The sequence below is a fragment of the Diplotaxodon limnothrissa genome, linkage group LG15, assembly GCF_057381915.1.
Source record: "Diplotaxodon limnothrissa isolate DT_005_m linkage group LG15, D_limnothrissa_male_GT1.1, whole genome shotgun sequence".
In the NCBI taxonomy this organism is placed as follows: Eukaryota; Metazoa; Chordata; class Actinopteri; order Cichliformes; family Cichlidae; genus Diplotaxodon; species Diplotaxodon limnothrissa.
The window spans coordinates 7,392,649-7,417,630 of record NC_140610.1 but is presented as its reverse complement, the minus strand read 5'-3'; the positions used below and the strand labels follow the sequence as shown (position 1 = coordinate 7,417,630).

Sequence of the window (24,982 nt, the reverse complement as noted above, 5' to 3'; positions counted from 1 at the left end):
CGCCACATGCAAAGGCAACTATTTAGACTCACATCTTACATAAAACGCTTACTATATAGTAGTCAGTGTCACCTCTGGAAAACCAGCCCAATTCCAAATCAGCATGGTTGTATTAATGAATTGATGTATCGATAAAAGCCTCAATAAAGACAAATACTTTGTGAATTGACTGATGAACATCTTTTAGTTCCCTTTCTCTTCACACATTTTTCCCTCCATGACTGTTGCTTGGTGATGGTGGTTGAAAGTGGGAAGCATGAGGGAGAGACCTGCAGTATGAATGAAAAGCAACTTTGATCTAGCAGAAATGTGCTCAGCTATCTTCATCCTCCACACGTTCTCTCACGTCTCTTTCTCTGCATGTTGCTGTAAAATGAATGAGCCCGGCTGTTAAGTCTGTGGGCTACAAGTTTCACTGTGAATTTGTGTCGGTAAAGTAGTGGTAACGACCCTCAACGAGACAATGGCTCCATTCAAACCTTCTGCTTTTTTTTATTAAGAGAATAAACAAGATGGACAGGAGGAGTGTAGTGAGAGGGCGACAGATTGAATTTATTTTAGAAGCCTGACCCTTCAAAGCAACTTTACCCAGTATATTAGAAATCAACCACTCACTGAACCTTGCCAAACAGAGTTTAGTCAGAGCTTAGCAACCGTAACCAGGAACAGCCGGTTTGTCAACCTTTGGATTTCTACACACGCTAAAAGCAGCCAGAGAAACAATTAAAATCCTCAGTTTAAATGGCTACAGTTTTTAAAAAAATCTTTTCAAACGAACAAACAAAAAAATTCAGAACAGATTAAACCATTCGACAGAACAAAAAAACTGCAATTTTTTCTCATTGTGCAACGTCATTGGTTGTGGACCCAGAGTTTTGAGTATCTGTTGACATTCAATTCTTTGATAATTTATTTGTATATATATATTTTTTTTTTTTGATTGTCATGCTCCTTTGTATTTGTAGCCTTAAGTACTTTGTTTCAGATCCCATGTATTTACATTTGTTTTCTGGCTTGAGGTTATTCTGTATACTTGTTATTTTTCTAGCCCTTTTCCTTATATACTTCTGTGTCAAGTGTGTCTTAGGGTTTAGTCTCTGTGTATAATCACTTTCTTTTTTCATTTTGATACTCTCCTGACTTCTGTTTCTCAATTCTAGGTTAGTCTACTTCCTGTCTCATTATCTTTGAATAGTTTCACCTGTTTCTTGTTCCCCAGCTGTTTCCACTCAACTCCGTAACCTTCAGTGTGTTCCTGTGGCATTTCCCTGTCTTTCAATTAAACCTCGTCATGTCATTCTGTTTCCATACCTGCCTGTTTCACGGTGTTTTTCACTGTGCTGCCTGTATTTTATTGTTTTGTATCGTGGACTTTGTTTTACTTCTGTTTTGTGAAGATTTATGAATTTTACAAACAGTAAACTAAAAATACCTCAGGAGTTGGAATGTGGCTCAGTGCTCAAACCTGAGGATGTGTGCTTTGTGACAAATGGTACGACTGGTGTTTATAAACTCTGAGTGAGACAGCTCACCTGTCTGAAGCAGAGAATTAAATCTGATGGTAGAATCTCACTAATCCTGTCTCCATGTTAGAGATAATTAATAGTTTGAAATATTTAATAAAGTCACAGCTGCTGTGCAACTCGTGTAAATACTTGCAACTCCCTCTACTCATATGGATCCCGCAGATGCGATTCTGCAGGTATTTAATGAATGTTGAAAAGATTGATATTTCAGAAGTCGCATATTTTCATGTGACTCAATTATAACTTTTGTTTGTGGATCTCAATGTAACTCCCCATATGTAATCATTTATTCCTCGCACACACTTAAAAGAGATGAAAGTACTCATTTAAATAGAGGATTATGTAAGTTTCAAAAAACAAAAACATAATTTTGCTTTCAAGGTATTTTTCGTGTATGACCATGTGACTGCAGGTGTGTGACTGTGTACTTACAGCTATCCTCCTCTTCAGAAATAAGCTTGACCACGTAACAGGCGTAGATAAACCCCACCAACTAGAGACAAAGACAAAGGAAAAAAGACAAAAAACAGAGGAACATTACTCTTTTGTGCAACACAGAGAGAAAGCGGAAAACATGTGAGGGTGAACAAATAGTTGGAACAGACAGAGAAAACAGGTGTTGGTGGAAGTGGAGCGGAACAGCACTGTGGTATTTTGCTCCAAAATAGAGCGCTGTGTGTGTGTGTGTGCAAAAACATATTTTCAATGACAACCACAAGGTTATCCCAAATTTTCATGGTTTTAGAGCTCCACAGACACTGTTTTAATGCACAATTTGTTAACAGAAAACACCAATGTGTCACAACTGTTGCTCTACAATGTCATGCTGTGGGTAAACATGTGCCGTCTATTGCCTCGGTCACAAGCAATAACTCTAGCTTACAAAATCAAGGCAGATAATGCTACATTTGTGATTATCATCAGAATGAAAACCTTACACCACCGCTGTGGGGTAGGGCTTTGTAAGCGTACAACCACAGGTGAACCTCACAGTCTTCCATCTCATCATGTCATGTCCGTTTGAAGCCATTCACATACCTGGAAATAATGAGGGCCAAACAATCAAAAAAGGATGCTGCAGCTCTGTGCTGTGATTGTTACAGGGAGAAGCTTACATTAAACATGTGTGTATCTGTGTGGGTTATGTTTAGACTGTGGTACAGCAATCCACACCAGCAAAACACCTTTTGCTATCTGATCTGCTTTCCCATTGGCTGTCTGTTTCCTAGGAGACCGATAGGAGGTGGCCGATTGGAGCAAAGATGCAGGAAGGTGCAGTCGATGTAAGGTCGGGATTTTAGTGACCTTATTACCCCGCGATGACAGAGGAGGAGAAGAGGATGGAGGGAAGAGATAAAACGTGGGATGGGAGGAAAAATAGGTATACACGTGTGATTGTATGAGGCATTAATTTAACCTATTACCCTGAATAAAGAGGACTTATTGCTGAAATATGGCTTTAAGTGTTGGGAAAATGACATTGACCTGGTTGGTATTCTATTGACTACATGGACGGATGCCAACACACACACACACACACACACACACACACACACACACACACACACACACAAGCGCATAAACACTCAGCTAGCTGCAAATGTGAGGAGCTACATTTGAGATTCAGTGTATATCTCAAGGGCCTGACCTCATTTACTCTAAATAATGTTCAGCTCCCAAAGCTCCCCTCCGTTTCTCACACTGACTATTCCTTCCAGCTTCTCTTCCTTTTTCTCTTGCCATTATACATCCCATTTCCTTCCACCTTGTACTCGCTCTCTCCTCTGCCTCACACAAGGAAACGAGTCAGGAATACAGTGTTTCGCTGCGCGGTAGATGAATTTACTTAAAGCTAAGCCACATACAGGAGGAGGAAACTGCTGCCGGTATCAGCGGGGGGATCAAAACTGATGAGAAAACAAATGTGCTTTGTGCAGCAGATATGCCATGAGAAATATCCACTGGTCAAAGATGCTGATAAGTTTACGTCCTACAACATCGCAGCTGTCGGTACTACTGACAGCATCATTTCAAAGATTAGGATGACCTCGACCTCAGGCTGCGTCTCCTGTCTGCCGCCAATGATTTTTATATTAGTATTCACTTGAAGCAGACTTTTTGCATTGCAAAGTCAAAATGTTGCTTAAAAGACTATGAAGAGTTTAGGGAGTTTTCCACCAATGATCGGGAGCTTGTTCTGTCTTCTTCTGCAGGCTCATTGGCTCTGAAAATGACTTTTGGGTGCAGTTGTGTTAGCGCGACTGAACAGGGAGCGGAGAGCCATGCCCGCCCCGCGATAGGGAACATTCTGATCAGCTGTGACGGAGTACGTTTCTCTGCACATCAATATCCTGTTAATATTCGTGAAACTCAAGTATTCCGTTTTTGGTGTTTGCTGCATATAAACATAATATCCTGTTTACAAGAAGTCTGATTATATCTCGTCCTGGAGTCAAGAAATCCAAATAAGATAGCTGGGGTTCACCAATATTAGCTATGGGGCTGTAAGCATGTGTGTTCCTTATCTTGTTTATTGCTGGAGTTCTGGGTGTGTCTATGTTTGATCCCTGCAGTTATATTTGGACTTTCCTGCTCATGAACCCTGGAAAATAGCATATTTGTTATTTTAGGTTTTGCAGGGCCAAACACTTCCAAACCACATTTTTAGTTTTGACTAAGATTTTGATTAAAAAGTGCCAATAGCAACCAACTAGAAACACATTGTCAGTGTAAGATACAACTCACAGACAATTACAAAACAGGTGTGTGTATAAATAAAAACTGAATGGCATGATTTGCAACTCTCATAAACACCTATGTTATTCACAAACAAGAATAGAAATCACATCAAATGTTTGAGCTGTGAAAATGTACCATTTTAAGGAAAAAAAGAGGTCATTTTAAACATGTCTCCAAAACATTGGGACAGGGCCATGTTTAGCAGTTTGTAGCATCACCTCTTTTTGACAGTCTGTAACCATCTGGGAACTGATAAGAGTAGTTGCTGGGCTTAGTGGATCGCAGGCCGACCAGTTCAGCACCCGCGATCCACTAAGAACATTATTCTGAAAGTGTTCAACAATTGAAAGACACAATTTTTTTGCAGATTGGTAAAACCTTGCCCATCTTTACTTCTCAGAAACTAGGCCTCTCTAAAATCAACTTTTTTTTTTTATCGGGGATTGTAAAAAGAAAGAAATACGGTGTTTTAGCTTCTCCACAGTACATGCTTTCTGCCTTTTAGTGAGCTATACCCCCAGGTTTCTCAGACAGACTCTGGCTCCTTTTTTTCATTTTGTCTGTGGATTTAGGTTTCCTAGTTACTGAGCGATGTTCAGTGTGACGAGTGGAAATGGAAAAAGCACCACTTCAGCATCAACTCAGACAGGATCCCTGCCCCTGATCAGCCTGACAAGCAATAACTTGTACAGCTTCACCATTTCGCCGCACAGCACCGTGCACCTCACTCAGAGCAGAAGCCCTTTATTCTTATTAGGTTTTATGAGCACAAGGGCGCATGCAATCCCAGGAGGCAGGAGTTTGTCCCATTTCTTAAACATACCGTTTATCGAATGCCTGTTGCCATGGTAAACACTGCAAATGTAGTTAGTTATGCAACAGTAAGTCCGTAAAACCTAGTTGCATTATTCCAAGGTAGAGAAAAGTAATGGTATGGGTGATAAATTGTGAGATATGCATGTTCTTCCCGCTTCGATGTAGTTGACTGCAACATTTCTCCCCTTCAGAGCTTGAACAGAGTGTTCTGAACAAATGTTTGCAATGATAACGATGGCAAAGTGGCCTTCCTGCACTGCAGTTACACCTCCTAGTTTCACAGTGTCTGTGAGTGGCTGATACACATGCACGTGCATGTTTTCAATCTCAACTCTTCTTCTTGGTGTATTTGTTTTACGGCTCCCATTTGGCATTTATAACAGATTAGTCCATGTTAACAATGATTCAATTAATTTATTAAATGAAGTAAGAATGAAATGGGGTGTTGCGATGGTAAATGCCATTATCTGGCAAGGCCTGGACTCAGGAACCCACAGGTGTGATTGTTAAGTGTGAAGTTGTCAATACTACTAATCTGCAAATAAACCCAAAGTACAAAATAATAGGATGTAAGATTTACTAATGATATTTAATAAAGACGTGCAGTGAGCTCCACATGTATTTGTAGATTCCCATTCATGAGTTCCTCTTTTATGGAAAGAAGAGAAAGAAAAGTCATACAACATGAATATCAAGGCTTGCAGTTGGCAATTTCTAGCTAATTGCACCATTATTTGATACAGAAAAAAAAATCATGTCTTACCTAATTTTCTATTGACATCATCCTGGTAGTGGTTATAAGTACAAGTGCATAATAACAGTTTAAGAGCAGCTCGTAGCTCAAATGTTTAGAGCCATATCTGCATATCTCTGTTCCTTTTAAATGGCTAAATTGTTTGCAGTGAAGCCGCTTTTCTACGTATAAATCCTGAAATTTGAGATGTCAGAAATTAGCCAGAGAAGGAGTCAAAACACCCCTGATGGAGGATTTTGTCCACCATTCTATTCATGCTGTTCATAAGCAAAAACCTAAGCAAACACTTAGCTGTGTCTGTCAGATTATAAGTAGCAAGCTGTGCAAGTGTTATTAGTTGGTCTGTCTGCTTTACAATCTGCTAATTGGAGAAACTCCTGCTAGATTTTGGTTGTTATCACTTGAATAAACTAGCTCCATCTGTGATCATAGATGGTAGTGGATCACCCAAAGAACTTTCAACTTCCATCTGCACTTTTTCCGGGCTCTTGCTTAATAAATCTTGCACTAAGAGTCTACAGCTATATGAGAGGTTCTGTGAGCTGGGGTGAGAAATGATATGGAAAACCACAAATATCAACCTCTAGTGGCGCCAAAGGAAAAGTAAATGTCAGTGGCAGTGCATTGTCAGGATATCTGAACTTTTACCAGGTCTTTGTTTTTCTTTCAACAGGCCAAAATCCTCAGGAACATTGCCACATTGCTAAAATCACTTTCATTGCCGCTGTGTGCTACGCAGGCAAAGAAATCCCATTAGACAAAAGGAAGATAAGTGAATCATCATACTTTTCTACAATCATGATGCTCCAAATGTTCCCTTAGCAGTGATTCTGATAACACCTGGAAGTTTTGAACGGAGCGCAGGGAGAAATTAGTTGAATGTCAAGCAGCTGGTGTTCGGTAAGGATGGAAACTCTACGTTCTGCATGGCCTGAGAGCAATAATTCACTGATACCATCACGGGATGAGACCTGTTAGAAAAGCAAGGACAGATGCCATGGACGTGCATGCATAAGTCAGTTTCCCAGTGACGCAGTCAGTTCTACACCAGAAATGAAGAGGAGTTAACATTTTGCATGAAGCACAGTGCTTTTTAAGTAGATCTTAAACCAGCTGAGTAGATCCGCAGGTTAATACATGACCACCACCACCAATTACCCCTCCCATTCACTGTTGCTTTATTCTCATAACATTCACAGTGTTCATTCTGAATCTTAACGATAGAGCTGTTGTCTATTTGTCTGCTAATCTTGCCTTGTGTTGTGGATGTATTGCTCTTTGATGAGAAATGAATTCATCTCCAATGAGCAAATCCATTACAGCTGTCTGTGGAATTGTACTGAAGATAAATGTGACGAAGATGTCGCATCCATTGGATTAAATCTATTTACGTGCTGATGATGTCCTCTAAAACTTAAACAAATGCTGGGGGAGTTGAGGGTGTGGCGAGGGTGCGGCGTATTATATTTTGTCACCAAGAGAAGGAGTGAAAATTTACAGCTTTAATTAATACTTAATTTGTTTTAAACAAAACAAAAACCAAAAAAAGAGACACCATCAAGAAAACAGAGATGTGGTTCATCAGGAGAAGGATGACAATATCATACATACAAGACCAAAAGAACACTGTGTCAGAAGACCACATTGAAACAAGGAGGATTCTTTGGACACATTATGATAAGAGCAGGAATGCAATATAATGATGACGGAATGAAAGACTGGATGAAGAAAGCAAATGAGCTGCTGCACTGTGTGAGAGACGGGGCATCCTGGAGGACCATGTTCGCCAATACTATTCGGCAAGGCACCTAAAAAGACAAACAGACACGTAACCACCAACTGTGATTCTACACTCACCGTTTACTCCCTGGACAAGCTGCCATTTTGGTATTATTTCTGTCGGTCATGGGACTTTGTGCTGCCACTACAGCAGGGTGACATCATGGTGACAATGTAGGATCAAATAAATTCGGTTCCAAGCAAACAGGCTGACTCTGGAACAATCCGTGCATGATGTCACACGAGAAACTTCTAAAAAATTTCATGCACAACACGGTGCATGGATAGCAACAAGGTCTTTTCTTAGTTTTTAGAAACCATCTAATTTTCACATTCACATTATTTGCCAGATTTCCTACTGGTATTTGGCTCTAGTAACTCTGTTTCTATTTCTGCATTATGTTTTCACAATTTCCAATATGTTTTTTAGGATTATAGTTTGTTGTTCTTATAAGAAACATGCAGCACGACCCATGAATACAGCTTGACCCTAACATGTCATTGTGTTTGATCCCACTGACAATGTCACATAATTTCCACCTTAAAATAACCTGTAATTCAAAGGATTACTTTCACAAGATGAAGGCTGAGAAAAACTCTACAGCTGTCTGATAGATCATACTGAAACTACTAGTTACAGTCCATTTTCACAGAGCTTTTTTGGGTACCATGCCATGGACCTGCCAAGCGCAGCACTCTGGAACTATTGGGAGCACAAAATATTTAACTGACTGTTGATATTGCGCAGTGTTAACCTAAAAGCAGTGCTGTACCAATCTGATATTCAGTAGACATACTGGTCTGGCAGCAGTGAGCTCTCTAAATCAGGGGTATCAAACATAAGGTGCGGGGGCCAGAATCAGCCCAGGAAAAGCTCCAGTCCAGCCCACTGAATGGCTTTGAACAATGTGAGGGCGGGCATGAATTTTAGACTTTTAACATTATTTATACAGGTTATACAGGTTTGTACAGGTTGTACAGCTTTGCCTACTGATAAAGACCTCAACCATGATCATTCACACTAAACCAAAGTAATTAGCAACACGTTCTCATCCCAACGCGTAACATACAGACGACTGTGACAAATTGTCGATAGGCATGAGAACGGGTTGGAATAAATCTATACATGCGTTTTACAATCAACCTAACAAAGCATTATGTACGTTAAATCTGTTCACTTTCAGATCCTGAATTACTTTGGAATACACTATGTGATAGGGTTAAGGTGATGGTTAAGGTTAGGATTAGGGCTGGAATAGACGGCTTAGAGCTTCTGCTCTAAGTGTGTCTTACCGCTGTGAGCAGCTTTCTATTTGATTCAACTGAAAACCGAGAGCGTTTCATAAGGATGCGGAAGGGTACCTTTCGCGTTACTATGTGACGCCTAGGGTTGTGACAAATCGTCGGCATGTTACGCGTCGGGAATGATAATGCTGTGTAATTAGGTAACCAATAAACAATTCAGTGAGAGAAAAGTTCTTGTCTTGTGCTATAGAAATTTTTTCATAATTTACAGTGGGTCCACAGATAAACTTTCTTTTTTATAATTACAGGACAGTCTCAGCAATTAGTTACCAGATTTTTTCCTGTAATTTCACATATTTATTCATTACAATTTACCCCCAAAGACTTGGGCTGACAAATTTCTTTCATTTACTGCAGTAGCATTTATTTATTATGAAAAAATTGAGACATACTGTTGAAATTGTTCAATTTTTTTCTTAAATGAAGATATGTGAGGACTAAATGTCTAGTTAAAGAGTAAAGAGTTAAACTTCTTTACAATGACAGAAAGGGGAGTTTCACTCGTCCACCCCACTTGAACTCAAACTGGGGCTGTATGTGGCCCAAATTCTAAAACATGTTTGACATCCCTGCTCTAAATTGTCTAATAAATAAACAGGATAAATAACTTTTTTAAATCTGGTTTTCTGTGTCATTTATTACATTACTCATAAATGCCAATTCAGTTAGTGTATTTATTTATTACATGTTGGACACGGTTAACAAAACAGTGTTTTAGTCCATCATAATAATAATAAATGCCCAGTCTCTTTCTCAAAGTGAAGAATAAAGATAAAATCAATTCCCTGGTTTTAAGTGCTCCTGATTTAAGCATATTCTCTGTGCAGAGTTGTAACATGCAAACAAGCCGACATAGCTAATGGTAATTTTCATCAGTCGATTATGTCTCAGAGACAGGGTTACTCAGCTGTGTGTGGGGACCAGGCTATATGCAGCCATTCCTCCCAATCAGAGAAAGAAAACAAAAAACAACAGTAGGTGATTTCACTGATTAGTATCTCCACTTTAGATGAAGTTATGCTAATCACTGAAATTACTTGCAGGCATGCACTTTAGACCACGGAGCCAGCAGACAGCCTCTTAGATAATATTGTTTAATATAATTATCACTTTGTTTGTGCTATTAGGATGTACAATAGCGCTGAGGGGGAAAAAAACGTAATTAAAGAAGTAACGCTCGTGCATTTCCCCACTGTGCTATCGTCTGGGATTGAAGGCCTACATTTCACTGAGCACGCTCCAGTTCTCCCCGGAGAAGCCTTATGCTCTACGTCAGTACAGCTGATATTCACTCTGTGGAACAAACTGTAAAGGAATTGAAAGTTTAGAAAGCTAATTAGTCCACTCTTCAAAATTAACACAGTAATTCACTGTAAAAGTCAGGCAGCAAACCAATTAACGATTTATCATATACACTTTATGAAATAAATGAACCATGGGACAAAGCCCAACGAGACTGACTGTGGAACGAGTTGTTTTCTTATGAGACAAATATTCTCATCTGTTGTAGGGAGAAAAAAAAACTAAAATAGATTTGCGGTCACAGTTGTTACATCACATGAAGTCAGTAAACTGGAGACGAAAATCCAACTGCTGCGAGACACTTAGAAAAGCAAACTAGTCCATCACACACCCAACTAACCACCCAGACAAACAAAAACATGCAGCCACTGAAGCTGCAATGCTTCAGTGGCTATTTGTCTTCCTCACACTGTCCAGACTTGTCTACATTTAGATTCCCCCCACCATCGAAACACGAGAGCCTTTAATTCTTGAAAACACAAGCATTACCCCTTTTTGTCAGGTTGTCAGATATTACCTGTTAGTATTGATCCAGCACCATTAACGTTGCTCCAGGATCCAATCACCTGGGGTGTGTAAGTTCAAACTTGACAAGAGCAAATAATGAGATTAACCTGTTCATGTTCATTTTTTGGTGTTTTCTTTAATGAGGTCCTCTGAGCTCTTTTTCAGTCGAATGTCATCCAATCATCCATGCACACCCCCAATCATTATCACCTTTCAAACATGCTTTGCCACTTAAATAATGTGTCATAAAGTAGGACATTTCAAAACAGGTGAGTTTACAAATGTAATTCAACTCTTTCTGAACTTTTGGCTCATGCTCTTGCCTTTCGTTAATGACTCTTTAATGTTATGGGAGCTTGAGATGCCATAAACATCAAGGAAAAAGATCATAATGATACTCAATAATAATTTGTTTATTAGCAGTAAGAAAGTAAGGAGTAAACTTCACATTGCAAATGTTTCAGTTTGCGTGCTTGATTTAAATATTCTCTGCTTTATAATTTTCCCCTTGAGAAAGATGCTCCTAGAAATCCAACAGAGTCAGTCTGAAAAATCTCTTACATGTAACCTTGCGCTCTTTTTTTAAATACAGATGATTCTTTTATAACAGTAATTTTCTTTAACGTCAAAACCCAGTTTGCACAAGTGCAATGCATACATAAATCTGGCCCATAGTTTAGTCCCATTTAGATTTTTGCAAAACAATATAGTTCGATTATAAGACACCTTTTTCACAATGTTAGTCACATGTTAGAAAGCCTTTGTGCCAGAAAAGGAAGTAACAATAAATACGAAGCTTTAATGACACCAACAGACCAATGCTGGATTATGTGCCAAGCATCGGTTATTCAGACAATCAACCTGATAACGACCAGTCATTTAGTTTAGGGTGTAATTCAAGCAAACTCTAACCCACCACCAAACAAGGCTGGCGGTCGCCTGGTGAACCTGTCAGACTGTTGAGTTTGTGCTCATGGAGCATGACAGTGTTTCAACACACCAATTACAGTGAGACAGTGGTACAGCTGTGCGGCAGCTTGGCACTCAGCCACACTATAAGCACCACTATCGATTGTCAGAGAGACACAGAGTAGGCATGAGAAGGGGACAGTCATGCACTGCAAGAGAGCGAGATGCAGAATGAAACCGAAAAGACGGAGAGTCACTCGCTTCCGAAACCTTTTCCCTGTTCTTTGTTGGCGTAATGATGCACGGCCGTGGCATTAAAGCTCTGACTTGTTTATTGCGTGCACTTCCTTATTTGAATGTATGTGTACAAACAGAGCTACAGTACAGAGGAAACTGATATGAGAAGTGGCAGGCCTCCCTCATTCTCGCTTTTTACTTCTCTCTGTATGTTCTCTCTTCTGATCCTCCTAATTATCACAGTTTGACAGTGCAGGAGAGGAAGAAATACTGAGGGCAGAGAGAAACAGAGAGGAAAACTATCACGTTTGGAAAAATGAAATAAAACAGAGAGACAGGCAGAAAACCGAGATAGAGGAACGGTTTCTAAAGCAGCTTATCCAGCCTATTCTATGTTAATGAGGGTATGAGTTATTAACTTAATGGAGACTCATTTTAGTCTAAAACAGGTACTAAAAAGGCCCAACCCGCTGCAGCAGACAAAGGAGCTGTCATGGCTGTGGTACACTTTAGAATACGTTCAACTTATAGCCAAATATAATTTGAATAATTGCAATTTTAAAAGCACCGTGTCACATATCCATACACAGACAAAAAAAGTACAAAGCCTAGGATGTAATTGCCGCATATGTTAATACTTACCTGGACATGTAAACTAATGCAGAGATAGACAAATTTTTTCTTTTTAGTCAAATAAAAGAACCATGTAATTATTTATGATCAAAAAGATTTATTTATGGTTGGAAACAAGAAAGGCTCGATGTACTTTAATCTAACAACACCCTTAAATATGATGGTTTAACTCATTTTACTTAATTTTCTAAGACAGCGGTCCCTAACCTTTTTTGCGCCACGGTCTGGTTTAATGACAGACAATATTTTCACGGACTGGCTTTTAAGGTGTGGCGGATAAACACAACAAAATAAAATGATATGACCAAGGCAAAAACTGTGGTATTTTGTAAATATAAAAATAAACGCGAATTCACTGTGTAATTGCGTAACATTATCATTACCAGCGTCCTCCTGAAATGCGCCAACAACATTGAGAGTAACGTTCTCCTCTCTGCTCGCTATGGTAATGCGTAAATATTTCTTTCAAAATAAGACACCCAACTACAACACGGGAAAAGACCCAGGGAAACCAAGTTAACGATAAAAACCCTGAAAACCATAAAGCCTCAACTCTCGCGGCCTGGTACCAAATGACTCACGAACCGGTACCGGTCCGTGGCCCGGGGGTGGGGACCTCTGTTCTAAGACATACACAAAAAGTTCTTTTGTGGGTTTTTTTGCTTGTGTTAGGAGTTTTTTTGATCACTAGCAGACCTAATCAGCTCTAGCTAGGTCATTCTACCGCTGAAATGACAGAAAAATATTCATAAACTCTTTCCTCTTGTTGCTTGGGTTTGAAAATGTGATAAAAAGACACAAACCCTATTAAAAATATTACATTTACTAGAACTCTATGGAAATAATAATAAGAATGTTGACAAATGCAAAAAGAATGGATGAATCTGCTAGGTAGGACAGGATTAACACACTTTTGAAGAGTTAATGGTGGACAGCTGCATTCATTTAAATCCATTTCCTTATCTCCAAATATTCTTTACCAGTACTGACCAGCTATCACTGGACAGAGCCTTACTGTTCTCGTGGTGCGAAGTTGCAGGTTAAGCATAGGTGAATGCAGCCACCTGTACGCAGGCCCACTCAATGCACAGGCATTAGGTTTTTCCTTTGGAGGCTGCCTGATGTTCCCCTCATAATTATGGCAAATTTAGTCGGCTCTAAACTGCTACAGTTGTATCTACAGTACCAGCAGGTCATGACTGCCTTTTAAAGCAATAAACCCCGAGTATGTCTACTACATGCAGGCACTTGAGTTTGAAATTACAGTGCATTGTACTTATTCATCTCAAGTACTTACAGCCAGGAGTATCTGCAGCGAGGAATGAGCCACCTCTATGAACTGAAAATCCATCAGACAGCCAGATATAGATATATATCGGTGGTCCTCGGGTGCCCAGGAGGGAGGAGGGGTGATGGGCGTCACCCTGCATCCTGGGCCATTCTCCATCCACCAGGAGCGGTGCATGGACAGGTTAAATGTCAGGACAAGGTCAGAGTCCTGGCAAACAGAGAGAGACAGACAGAAAGAGGTTGATTACATCCTCAGACAGAACACGAACAAGGAGCAAAGAAGAGGCCGTCTGAATATGTCGCACCCTGAGAGCTAGACAGAAATGTAAGGAGAGAGGTTTGATCTAAGATTTAGATTTAAACTCACCAGCAACTTTATTAGGTATACCTGTTCAGCTGCTCATTGATGCATATGTCTATTTAGACACATGGCAGCACCTCAGTGCATTTAGGCATGTAGGCATGGTAAAGACGACCTGCTGAAGTTTAAACTGAGCGTCAGAGTAGGGTAGAAAGGTGATTTTAAGGGAATTTGAGCGTGGCATGGTTGCAAATGCCAGACGGGCAGACAGTCAGAGTAGTTCAGAAGCTGCTGATCTGCTGGGATTTTCCCACACAGCCATCTTTTAGAGATGAGAAAAGGGCAAATTTGGCATAAACAACATGAAAGCGTGGAACCATCCTGCTTCGTAGTGGAAATATTTTCTTCCTGTGCACGAGCTGAGCATCATTTAAACTGGTTTCTTAAACATGACAATGAGTTCAGTGTAATCAAATGATCTCCACAGCCAGCAGATCTCAATCTAATAGAGCACCTTTGAGATGCGGTGGAGTGGGAGATTTGCATGATGGATATGCAGCCGGCAAATCTGCAGCAACTGTGTGATGCTATCAAGTAAACATGGATCAAAATCTCAGAGCCATGTTTCTAGCAACTTGTTGTGCCACGAAGAGTTAAGGTAGTCCAATCTGGTGCTAGCAAGGCGTACCTAATAAAAAGTCATTCCAGTGATTCTGGGCCTGGATGTGAATTGTGCACATGCAGCTACTGTCATCATTATCACTATGACAATGATGACTTGGAAACTTAACCAGAATCAGAACCAACCTATCAGTAATTAGCATCTGTGATTTTTGCCTTGCTAATCATGGGACGAAGGAATAAATATTCACTAATACTCACTAAAACACATTAAAAGCCCCCCCCCCCCCCCCCCGGCCCCAAACCACACATGCACACACACAAAAAAGTCATTTTTTTATGATCTGAAACTTAAGGTTAGGTTTATGGTAGGGTCACTAGAGCGTTAACTTTACTGTGGGGGTTTATAGCTGCACTGCCAACGTGGCTCCATAAATGTCAGCAACATCATTCACTATACCACTCTGACCCAGATTTAATTATCTTTTCACATACTGCCATGTATTTCCATAAAACTGCAGAAACTCATTTGAGTGGAAGAGCCCTAATGACTGGCGATTCCTTAACTTTTCTTCTAGCATCAGCAGCAGGTTTCGACATCTCCGGATGACTTTTGCTCGCAGACCTTTACTGCGCTGCCACTTTGATTTAAAACTTTCCAGCTCTAACTGCACCACTGTTGTGTCGTACTTTGTGTTTAGAGTTAAACGGCAACTTACTGTAATGCTAATTTGCAAGAAGAGAACACGGTAAGCGTGCTAGCAGCTGACGTCAGCATTTTACCTACATAACTGCACAACATCACAAAGCCACTAGCTACAGTCTGATAGCGTGTACTCATATGAGGCAGGATTGCCTTATATCGTACAGATTTGTTAATTACCTAAAACAGAGAAAGCAGCTGTCACACTTTATGTCCAAATAAGCATGAATAGTCCCCTCACTGATGGAACAAACTCTAAACTTTTACATTTTCTGTGGTAAGTCATTTCAGTTCAGCAACGCTGAAACGGGCCCAGTGTGGAGCATCTGTAGAGGCTCCTCGTCATTACATTTTCTAAAAGCCTCAAAGACGCACAATGAATCAGCTATGATTGTCGTCTCGGATTAAACAATGCACATATTAACGACTCCATTTAGCAAGAGGAGGCATAGATCATTAAACAGACAACCATGCGAACCACACGGGCGTCTGTCCATGTGTTACTTCGCCATTAGCCGAATGAGAGGCCCTAATGCTCTTTAAAAGCACCATAAATCTTTATACTAAGATATAGAAAGAAAGAAAAAACATCATAAAACCGATTTTCTTGTGTGTGCCACTCAGATTTAGAAAAAAAAATCTATTAGTTTTTGTTGCAAGAAAGTGTGCCTATTGTGGTTTGATGTTACCCAAGAAGAAGATGAAACAAAGTCTACATAGCATCCTCACAACAGTCCCATAAGTACACTGTCTGCATTTAAAGTCACTTCTATTGAAGCACATAAATCCTTAAAGAGAGCTTTAAATAGAAACCCTGTTCTTACATTACCTGTTTCTACTCCATATATCCCACCTTATCTTGTCCTTGCCTGTCCCTCTTAACCTCCCACCACATCCGCACTTGGCTCTGTCACCTCTTTCTGTACCGTTACTTAATTTTTTCCTGCTCTCTCTTTTTCTCTCTCCATTCATTTATATTGTGATCTCACCCCCCTTCCCCCCTTTTCTCCCCTTCTTATTCTTCTTCTTTCCGTGGCCTCTCTCTATTTCAGCATAATGAGTAAATGCCTCATTAGCGCAGAGCTCTGATTAATGCCATCTCCCCTTGTTGTGCTCCTCTTTTTAATGAGTAAAATCTCTCTAATTTTCTGTCTTGCTCCCTCTCTGCCATCACTCTCCCCGTGCCTGTCACTGCGTCGCCGCAGCTTTCTCTCTGTCTTCTTCTTTTTCACTATATTTCTTCATTCTTCGCACCTCCTCCCTCCCCCCCGTTTCCGTCAATGCTCCTCTCACTCTATACACCTGCTGAAATGCTGGGGAAACAGGTAATAATGATTCCAGCACAGCATCATCCATCAGTACTTTCATAACAGGCATTTTCAAATCACAAGTAATTCTCGTTAAAAGGCTGAATTTGGCAAAATGTTATGAAGACCCGAGAGAATGCGATGCCAACTCTTCTCATTCTGTGAAGGAAGCATTTATGGACATGACAAGAATAATGCGTTAAGATGCTTGGCTAAATTAGTTTGGCTAAATCGCTAACCACTCGGGGAATGAGCAAACAGAAGGAGCTGTGGTGTTTAATTTTAGATAAGGGAAATACATTTTACAAAAAGTAGTTTGGAAAAAGCTTTACTTTTTTTAGCTTTGATTATAAAATATATGAAATGTTTCCTTTAGAAAACTGACGTTGAGAAAGAAAATGAGTCATGTCTAATTCTAAATGGCATCCTCTCAGACATCGATTTTAGCCGTTAATCTTGCTTGTTATATTCAACAAGGAATATTTAGACACTTTAAGAAAAGTTTTATTTTATTTTATTGTTTTGGACCTTGTGAGAATCTGATGAGAAAATTGATACCATTCCTATATCTGTATGTTAAATATGAGTCTGCAGCAAGGGTGTGGTTAAGGGGGGCCAGGGGCCTGGGGGGTACTGCCCCTGGCCATCAAAATTTCAATGTCCCCCCTGCTGCCTCCCCAAAAAAGAGGTCAGCAGTGAGGTTCTGGAAGTAAAAAAATCCCATTAATATTCTCCAAAAGGGCTTTTAATTATGAGCCACATAATTATGTCGACCATCAAAACCATATTTACTATAAGCTATCACGTTATGAATTGATAGTATGCGTGTGACATCAATCATTTTATTCACAGTGCTACAGAAAACAACTACTCTACCTAATCCTGAAATAAAACAGTGACCTCTCTAATTGGTTATGTTGGCTGGTTGCTTTTGTGAAACTCCAGAAACCGCCCGAGCGGTGACTCGAGTCAGGCTCGAAGTGCAATACCACATCCATAACTGAGCTATATTTTAGTACACATAGGGGGCACTGCGTTACTGTACACACACAAACACAAAAAAAAATCCAAAGATATTACAACACAGTATTATCATTAACCATAAAAAACACTGATGATAAAAAGGATTCAATCAGAGAAGGGTGGAAGTCGTTCGCTTTGGACTCTGTTTGCAATTCATTATGTGACGAACAGTTCTTTCACCAATAAAAGTAACTACAAATGCTGTCTTGTACTTTTTGTTTTTAAAAAATTTCCATTATTTTATTTATTGACTTTTTTCCCCCAAATCAAATATTTTTCTACTCATGATTCACCCCACAGCTGGTTAGCTTGGTTCAAGGCTACAAACTCTTCATATAAAAGATTTTCTGAAACGTCAGTAGAAAAAAAATGAATGAATAATTCTTTAACTAGTGGACGTCAATTTGAGCTCTACTGTACTGTAATATTAATGCAATCATGGGTGGAAATGAGAGGGAGGGGGTCTAGCTCTCCTTATACCTCATTGTAAAGTCCATTACTCCATTACATTTTTTTAGTGTATGCTGGTTCTTGTACTGGTTCCTGTAGCCAGAAGAAGGTTAACTAGCTTAGCAATGAGCAACAGCTAGCCTAGCTAGTCTGAGCTAAGAAAACCCACCTTACAAAATCTCTAAGTTAATAAATGTTAACAGGAAATATGTATTCGTGAGCTTTAAGTTTTGATATGTATTTTAATATTTCTTTAGAAGGAACCAAGATAACTGTTTTCCCTCAGTTTTACGCGTACATGCTAACCTAAGCTAATCACCTAAAAAAAATCAACTATACTAAAGCAGAGCCATTATGAAATTATGTGGTAATACTCCTCCAAAATAAACAAACAAATAAACAAAAAAGAGACTTTTCTGTTTTCTCTTTTTTCTATTGAGCCCTGTTTCAGGATTTTGTGCATGTGTATCACAAAGGTTACAGCATTTCTAATATAGCTCGGCCCCAGACTGGAACTAATAATAAAAAGCGTATTATCCCCTTTGTATTCATCCAGCTGCAGTGAGCTCTCTCAACAAGGCTCCACCACCACAGGAAGAGAAAATGTGACACATTAGAGATTAAGCTCATTTTTCCAAACCCATAAATAATGCAGATATTAAGAGTTGTAGAGTTCACAACCTGTTCAACACACTGGGAGGCAAAAAAGAAAAAAAAAGATTACTCCATGTTCACCAGTAGATCACAAAACAATTAAATTGCAGCCTGCACTGGCATTGATGTATTGAACTTGAGGAATGTATTTATCAGTGCACTATTTAACCAAGTAAAAAGATGAAGCTGCAGCTCCAAAATAATCTTGAGATCTGTGTGGTGATGAATGGGCTGTTTGGCTTGCAAGCCTAAACAAAACCCCTGGCTGAAGCTGTATTAATATTTCTAACCCAGTGTGTGTGTCTGTGTGCATGTACAAAGCACCATTCTGGCTGTTCTTAGTCTCCCTATATTGTTCCTCCTCTCTTCCTGTCTCTCATCCCCCTCTCTCTCTGGCACACACACATGCAATAGCACATACAGTCTATAATTTCCAGTGTTCTAGTTAAGGATCACGCACTCATGCTCTCAGGTCTTTGTCTCTGACTGTGGGCTAGTGCCGCTTCAATGAACCAGATCTGTTTTTTCCACCACCTTCCTCTCCACCTCTACTTTTCTCCTTCTGCCTCCGCTCTTCACTCCAACCCCCTCCCACACCTTCAGTCTTTCTCAATTTCCCCTCAATTTCCCACCTTCATATTTTCCTTTGTCTTCATCTCCCAAGAGGGAGAGGGGGGGGAGACCATTCAGAGTGGTCGTTCCTCTGATGGTCTTACAGTTAACAGGGGAAGAGTGCTGCCATTGTGACATGAAACTACAGAGACTATTTCAACGACTCGAATAACAACACATGCAATCAGGCAAAAATTACATTTCATATTTTTTCACATTTTCAACTAAAAAAACAAAAGAAAAGGAAGGAAAAGTATAAGCCTTTAAAATGAATTTTGAATACCTTAGAGTCAGTTCTAACCAAAATCGATGTGTTTTTGTTTTTATTCATACAGCATGTTGAATTTCCAGTTTAATAAATGTGCCTACTTATTTCTTCTAAGTTAATCAGAAAAATATCATATGGCTGGCTGGATGGATGATGGGCAGAATAAGATGAGGGTGAAAGTAGTAGATTTTTCCCATTTGTACCCCAAGCAATAGTAGATTGTATCACAAATGCAAATATCTCGTCAGACAATCACATGGAAGAAACTTAATACATTTAAGCATGGAGCTGTGGTCAACAGGACATGCTGAAGTTCAAACTGAGCATCAGAATGGGCAAGAAACAAGCCTGGTCTGATGAGTGCATCCCTTTATGACCACAGTGTACCCATCTTCTGATGGCTGCTTCCAGCAGAATAATGTGTCATGTCATAAAGTTCAGATCATCTCAAACTGGTTTCTTGAACATGACACTGAGTTCTCTGCACTCAAATGTCCTCCACAGTCACCAGATCTCAGTCCAACAAAACCTTTTTGGGATGTGGTTGAATAGGAGATTTTTGGATGCAGCAAATGTGTGACACCATAATACCAACATGGGCCATGTTGGCAATGTTTCCAGCATATTCTTAGAACAATGCTACAAGCAAGTTTGGCAATTATGAAGGCAAGAAGGGGTCAAACCAGGTACTAACAATGTGTGGTTAGTAAAGAGTCTGGTGAGTGTATATTAGTTTATAGCTACCTTATAGCTTTCTAGTCTAAACATACCATACTAGCTCCAGCAGTTTTGTAGCAAATAAAAAGGTTTAACAGTCTAACAGACAAACCAGTCACCCAGACAGTCAGTTGCCTCAGCAGGCCACCACAAAGATCAGCAGATCATCACACTAAAGGGCAGAAAATCAGTGATGGGACGATATTAGCTTTATTCTCTCTAAAGTCAATTTTTCACTCTATTTAACTGAACCTCACTCTCTGGCTGTATCCACTTTTCTGTCATTTTCTCTCACTGTGTCTCTCTCTCTGTTATTTCACACCAACATAATCAGTCACTGTGCATCTCCCTGCCTTGTTTTGCCATAATTTCCCACGGGTGTTAGATGAGGCCTTAACCCATAATGCTTGAAGCACTTTTCTCCTATCAGATTGGATGGGGTTTTGGGGGAATTGTTTGTGTGTGAGTGTGCTGGGGGGTAGATAGTGATGAGGTCTGTTCCAGATCATAACCCTGACCTTAACCATACCAAACCTATTACCATTTCTAATCAAATGCCTCAACAAAGTCACTCTAACCTCTTCAATCTCTCTGATCGGTGGGCCAATTATAGTGCTTCTACCCCAGGTAGAATCCATAATTTCATGAAAGGGAGGGGCTGCTAAGAGAAGCATGGAGCGAGTAAACTATTTCATCCAGCCACACCTTAAGGAATAATTCAGAATCCTGTCAGAGCTTTATACTTGTGAATTCCAAAACAAAGAAGAAGAAAAAAAGAGAAAGAAACCCTAAACAATATTTTCAAACGGAAACAGAACAGCTGAATTGTTAAAGCTGCGCTAATCATTATTCGTATATTAAGAAATGATCAAATTGCTGTGTGAGAAGTGAAAAGGTGTTACTTGTAAAGAAGAATGCAAAAATTCCATGCAAATTCTGCATATCCCATGGACTGTAAGGGGCTCGTTTTGGCTCTTACAAGGCCATGCACAATATCTGACTCTTTAAAGTGAAACATAACCAGATTTCTCACATATATTTAAGAAGACGTCCCCTGTCAAACCAAGACAAAGCATCTACTGATCTCAGTTAGTCCTGAGATTCATGTTATTTGAATTTTTTTAACAACACCCGATAAAATAAATTACTTTTAAAAATGTGTGACTTTGGCTCTGATGCAGCCCCCACACTTTCTCTGAAGCCACCATTCGGTGGTCTCAGGCAACATCCCACCCACACAACTTGGTTGCATGTCACAAGTAATAGTCAACACTGAAGGCTGCTGTGCCACAGACGGGCACAGAGGGGCTCATTTGCAGACTAGAGCCTCTCTGGTGTGCAAGCAGAGGTATGTTTTGAAGGTAAAAAACAGATACTGGAGAGGTTGCAAAAAAACCCAAAAAACCCAACAAAACCCCACTGCAATGCTTTAACCTGAACTCGCCATTAGCAGCAAAACCTTATGAGCTATACTTATGATGTTTCCCAGTACAAGTGAAAGCTTACAAATAACACACTTTATGCACTTCCTACTGATAAAAGAGTAATGGTATATTTGCATAGACATATGGGTAACTAAAGCAAATTTCAGTCAGCACGTTTATTTTAATCGTGGCTCAAGAGTTGGCAGTTCGTCTTGTAATCGGAAGGTTGCCGGTTCGAGCCCCGGCTCCGACAGTCTTGGTCGTTGATAAGAAGTACACTGTAAATTACAAGTTGAAGGCTAGGCAGATTAGCAGTTTAGCATTTACAGTGAAATCAAACTCTATCGCTAACATAGTTGAGCTAAATCCATTAAGACTTGAAAATAACACAAGCTGCCATCTGGGCCCTGGGACAAGTTTGACTGCAGCAGGCAAGTCAATCAAATCCATTATCTACTGTGGCATTAAGCCAATCTGTGCTCTGCTCATTTCACATGAAACTGTACAGTAAAAACGAGTAACAATCAAATGGAATCACCAGTAATAATAGCTCAGGGCTCAAGCAATAGAATTGGTGGGGTAGAAATGTCCCACTAGAGATGTGTTGAATGGGGAAGGGGGGAAAAAAGCAATTTCATGCCACAATTTCAACAAATGCATCCATTGATCAAACACAGACGGGGCAGATGGATTAAGTCAGTGACTCAGGGTGGATGTTTTAACTAGAACGCCTATGATTAAATGTGTGGGGATCCCCTCATTCATCGTCTCAATGCAACTATTAGCATAGAAGCTGGAAACCTGTTTTCAACTTTCTTCAGCAATGAATTAGGTGGCTTGGAGTTTGATTTACTGTCATATTTCTACTGCAATTCATCCCGGAGTAAAAAGCCCACCGCATGCTGACAACAGGCGCATCTGATGTTAATATGAAATTGATATGAAAGCCACATTTGATATTTTTTCTTCTTCTTTTTTTCCTGCTCCTCTGTTAGATAAGCGATCCTATCTTGTTAAGAGGTTTTGTTGAACCAACTTTTTCCGTGTTTCGACTTCTTTTTTCCCCCTTGTCCCCGCTTCACCTCTTTTTCCGCGTTGAAAGACACCCGTTGATTCACTTGTGGCTCCATCTCGCAGCACATCATCGTCTTCTACAGCTCTTATCACACTTTCTCATGTCTCATCCTCTCAGTCTCTCTCTTCACCCCCGATGCCTCGCTTTTCTTCTTTTCGTCACCAAAACTTTTGGCCTTCTTTAATTTTTTTTCCTCCACACGTTTTAGTTTGTCGCTGCTTCACTGTGTATGTGGAAATCAAAACGTTTTAAGGCAGTCTGGATTTAGTCCATGCACATAAACAAATATGCATCCCTCATGCACACACACTTTCACAAATTTAAAAAGTATGCAGGACACCCTCCCACACAGTACCCCCTCCCCACCCCGACCACCAATAAATGACTGACAGTTGGTGCGTGTGCAGTTCTACGAGCCACTATCTGTGCGTTGCCCAGGGGGGTGGCTGCATCTTTTATATGACACAGTGGACTTTTCTGACACTTAGCTGTCTGAGAGTGTGCATGCATATGTGTGAGAGCGTGAATATGCGAGTGTGCGTTCGCAACATGGTGACAGTTCTCTCTCTCTCTCTCTCCACAGGCTCCTCTCCAAAACTGTCAGGGATGCCACATCAGAAATCTTTTTAAAGATTAATTTTATGGCATTGCTGCTATATTAGATAGTGCAGCAGCGAGTGACAGGAAGGATGGGACTGTGACAGACTGATATATGGTATGAATCTTGGGCTTAAACTCAAATTACTGTCAAGACAGGATGTACACCTTATCTTGCCTCTGGGGCTCCACGGGGGCCTCGTGGAAGGCAAAGATACACGTTATCAAACACAAATGTTAGAAAAGCCAAAAAAGAAGGCTTCACAGAAAGGCAGACACAGTTATTTAGCAGAAATTTAAACATAAACAAATATAAACTGTCTGCTTATAATACGCAATTCTAATACATCTGAAAATCAGCTTGTATAAAGTGAAAACATCCATAGGTGTGTTGTTCTAGGATTTGTACACAAAAACCTGCCTCGTGCTGACATATGTTAGCAGACATGCATCAGTGTACTGTGTGTCTACTTGGAAGCAGCGTCCAAAATGAACTGTTTGACTCAGCAGTCAATAGGAGTGGTTAAAAAAAAATCATCTTTTTTTAGCTCAATAAAGTAATTTTTTTTCAGCCTTGTTTGTGTCACATTCGTATTTATTTCAGTACACTGATTTTAGATAACCAAATATCTAGTTGAATATTAACATAAAAAGAGGCTAGAGTGAAATTATTTCAATATTCATTCATTAGTACAAGCATTAATAGAACCAAAGACACGTGGATCTCAAAATTCTACTTATCTGTTTTTTATGTGCCATGTAGAGCCTAACACTACACGCCTAACACGCCGACTCTGGCAAAAAGTAATTAAGTCACTGAAGATTAAAGTGACGGGCTGTTCATGCATCTGTTTGTCTACTTAGGTTTCTCATTGCTCAAGAGTTGTCTGCCATATTGGATGTGATACAACAACTGTTTGCTAGTGGAAAATGTATATTCCCCAACTTGCTTGCTGTGTTTCCTGGATGTTGCTAGCTGTTGCTGGGTGAAAGTGGTTGCAAAAATGGTGCTGCACCGAAAAACCTGGTTGCTAGCAGATAACCACGGTTGACTGCAGGTTTTCGTATTTGTCAGTAAATATTTGTTAACTACTAGATGAATAAGTGCGATGCAAACTAGAGATGGCGAAGTAAAAGTTGTGCCTCAGCTCTTATGCTGCACCCAGTGTGTTTTCGAACGGTGCCACTTTTACTTGCAGGTGAATGGTCTCTATGCCCATTTTGTGTTGCACTCTTCAAAGTTTCAGTACAACTCAGAGATAGCATTTGTGGTTTTTGCCACTTATTTGGAGAATACATATTTTTTCCTAGCCACAGATGGTTGTCACGGGATTACCGCCTGGTCTGTAGGCCTGTGTGACTCAAACTTTAGCAGTCATCTCCCTACAACTGCCATTCACCTCCACCATACACTAGCATCCAGTTGGGGAATA

The 24,982-nt window shown here is 40.0% G+C and overlaps 1 protein-coding gene across 1 annotated transcript in view; it reads right to left on the bottom strand.

Annotated features, from left to right (window-relative positions):
* Nucleotides 1-24,982, bottom strand: part of nkain2 (sodium/potassium transporting ATPase interacting 2) — a 106,684-nt gene that overhangs the window by 13,763 nt on the left and 67,939 nt on the right. Inside the window, exons 4-5 of the mRNA XM_085371856.1 lie at nt 13,805-14,005; nt 1,959-2,019 (exon numbers count right to left, since the gene is read on the bottom strand). Of these exons, the coding sequence (XP_085227982.1) occupies nt 1,959-2,019; nt 13,805-14,005 (262 nt within the window). The remainder of the gene's footprint in view (nt 1-1,958; nt 2,020-13,804; nt 14,006-24,982) is intronic.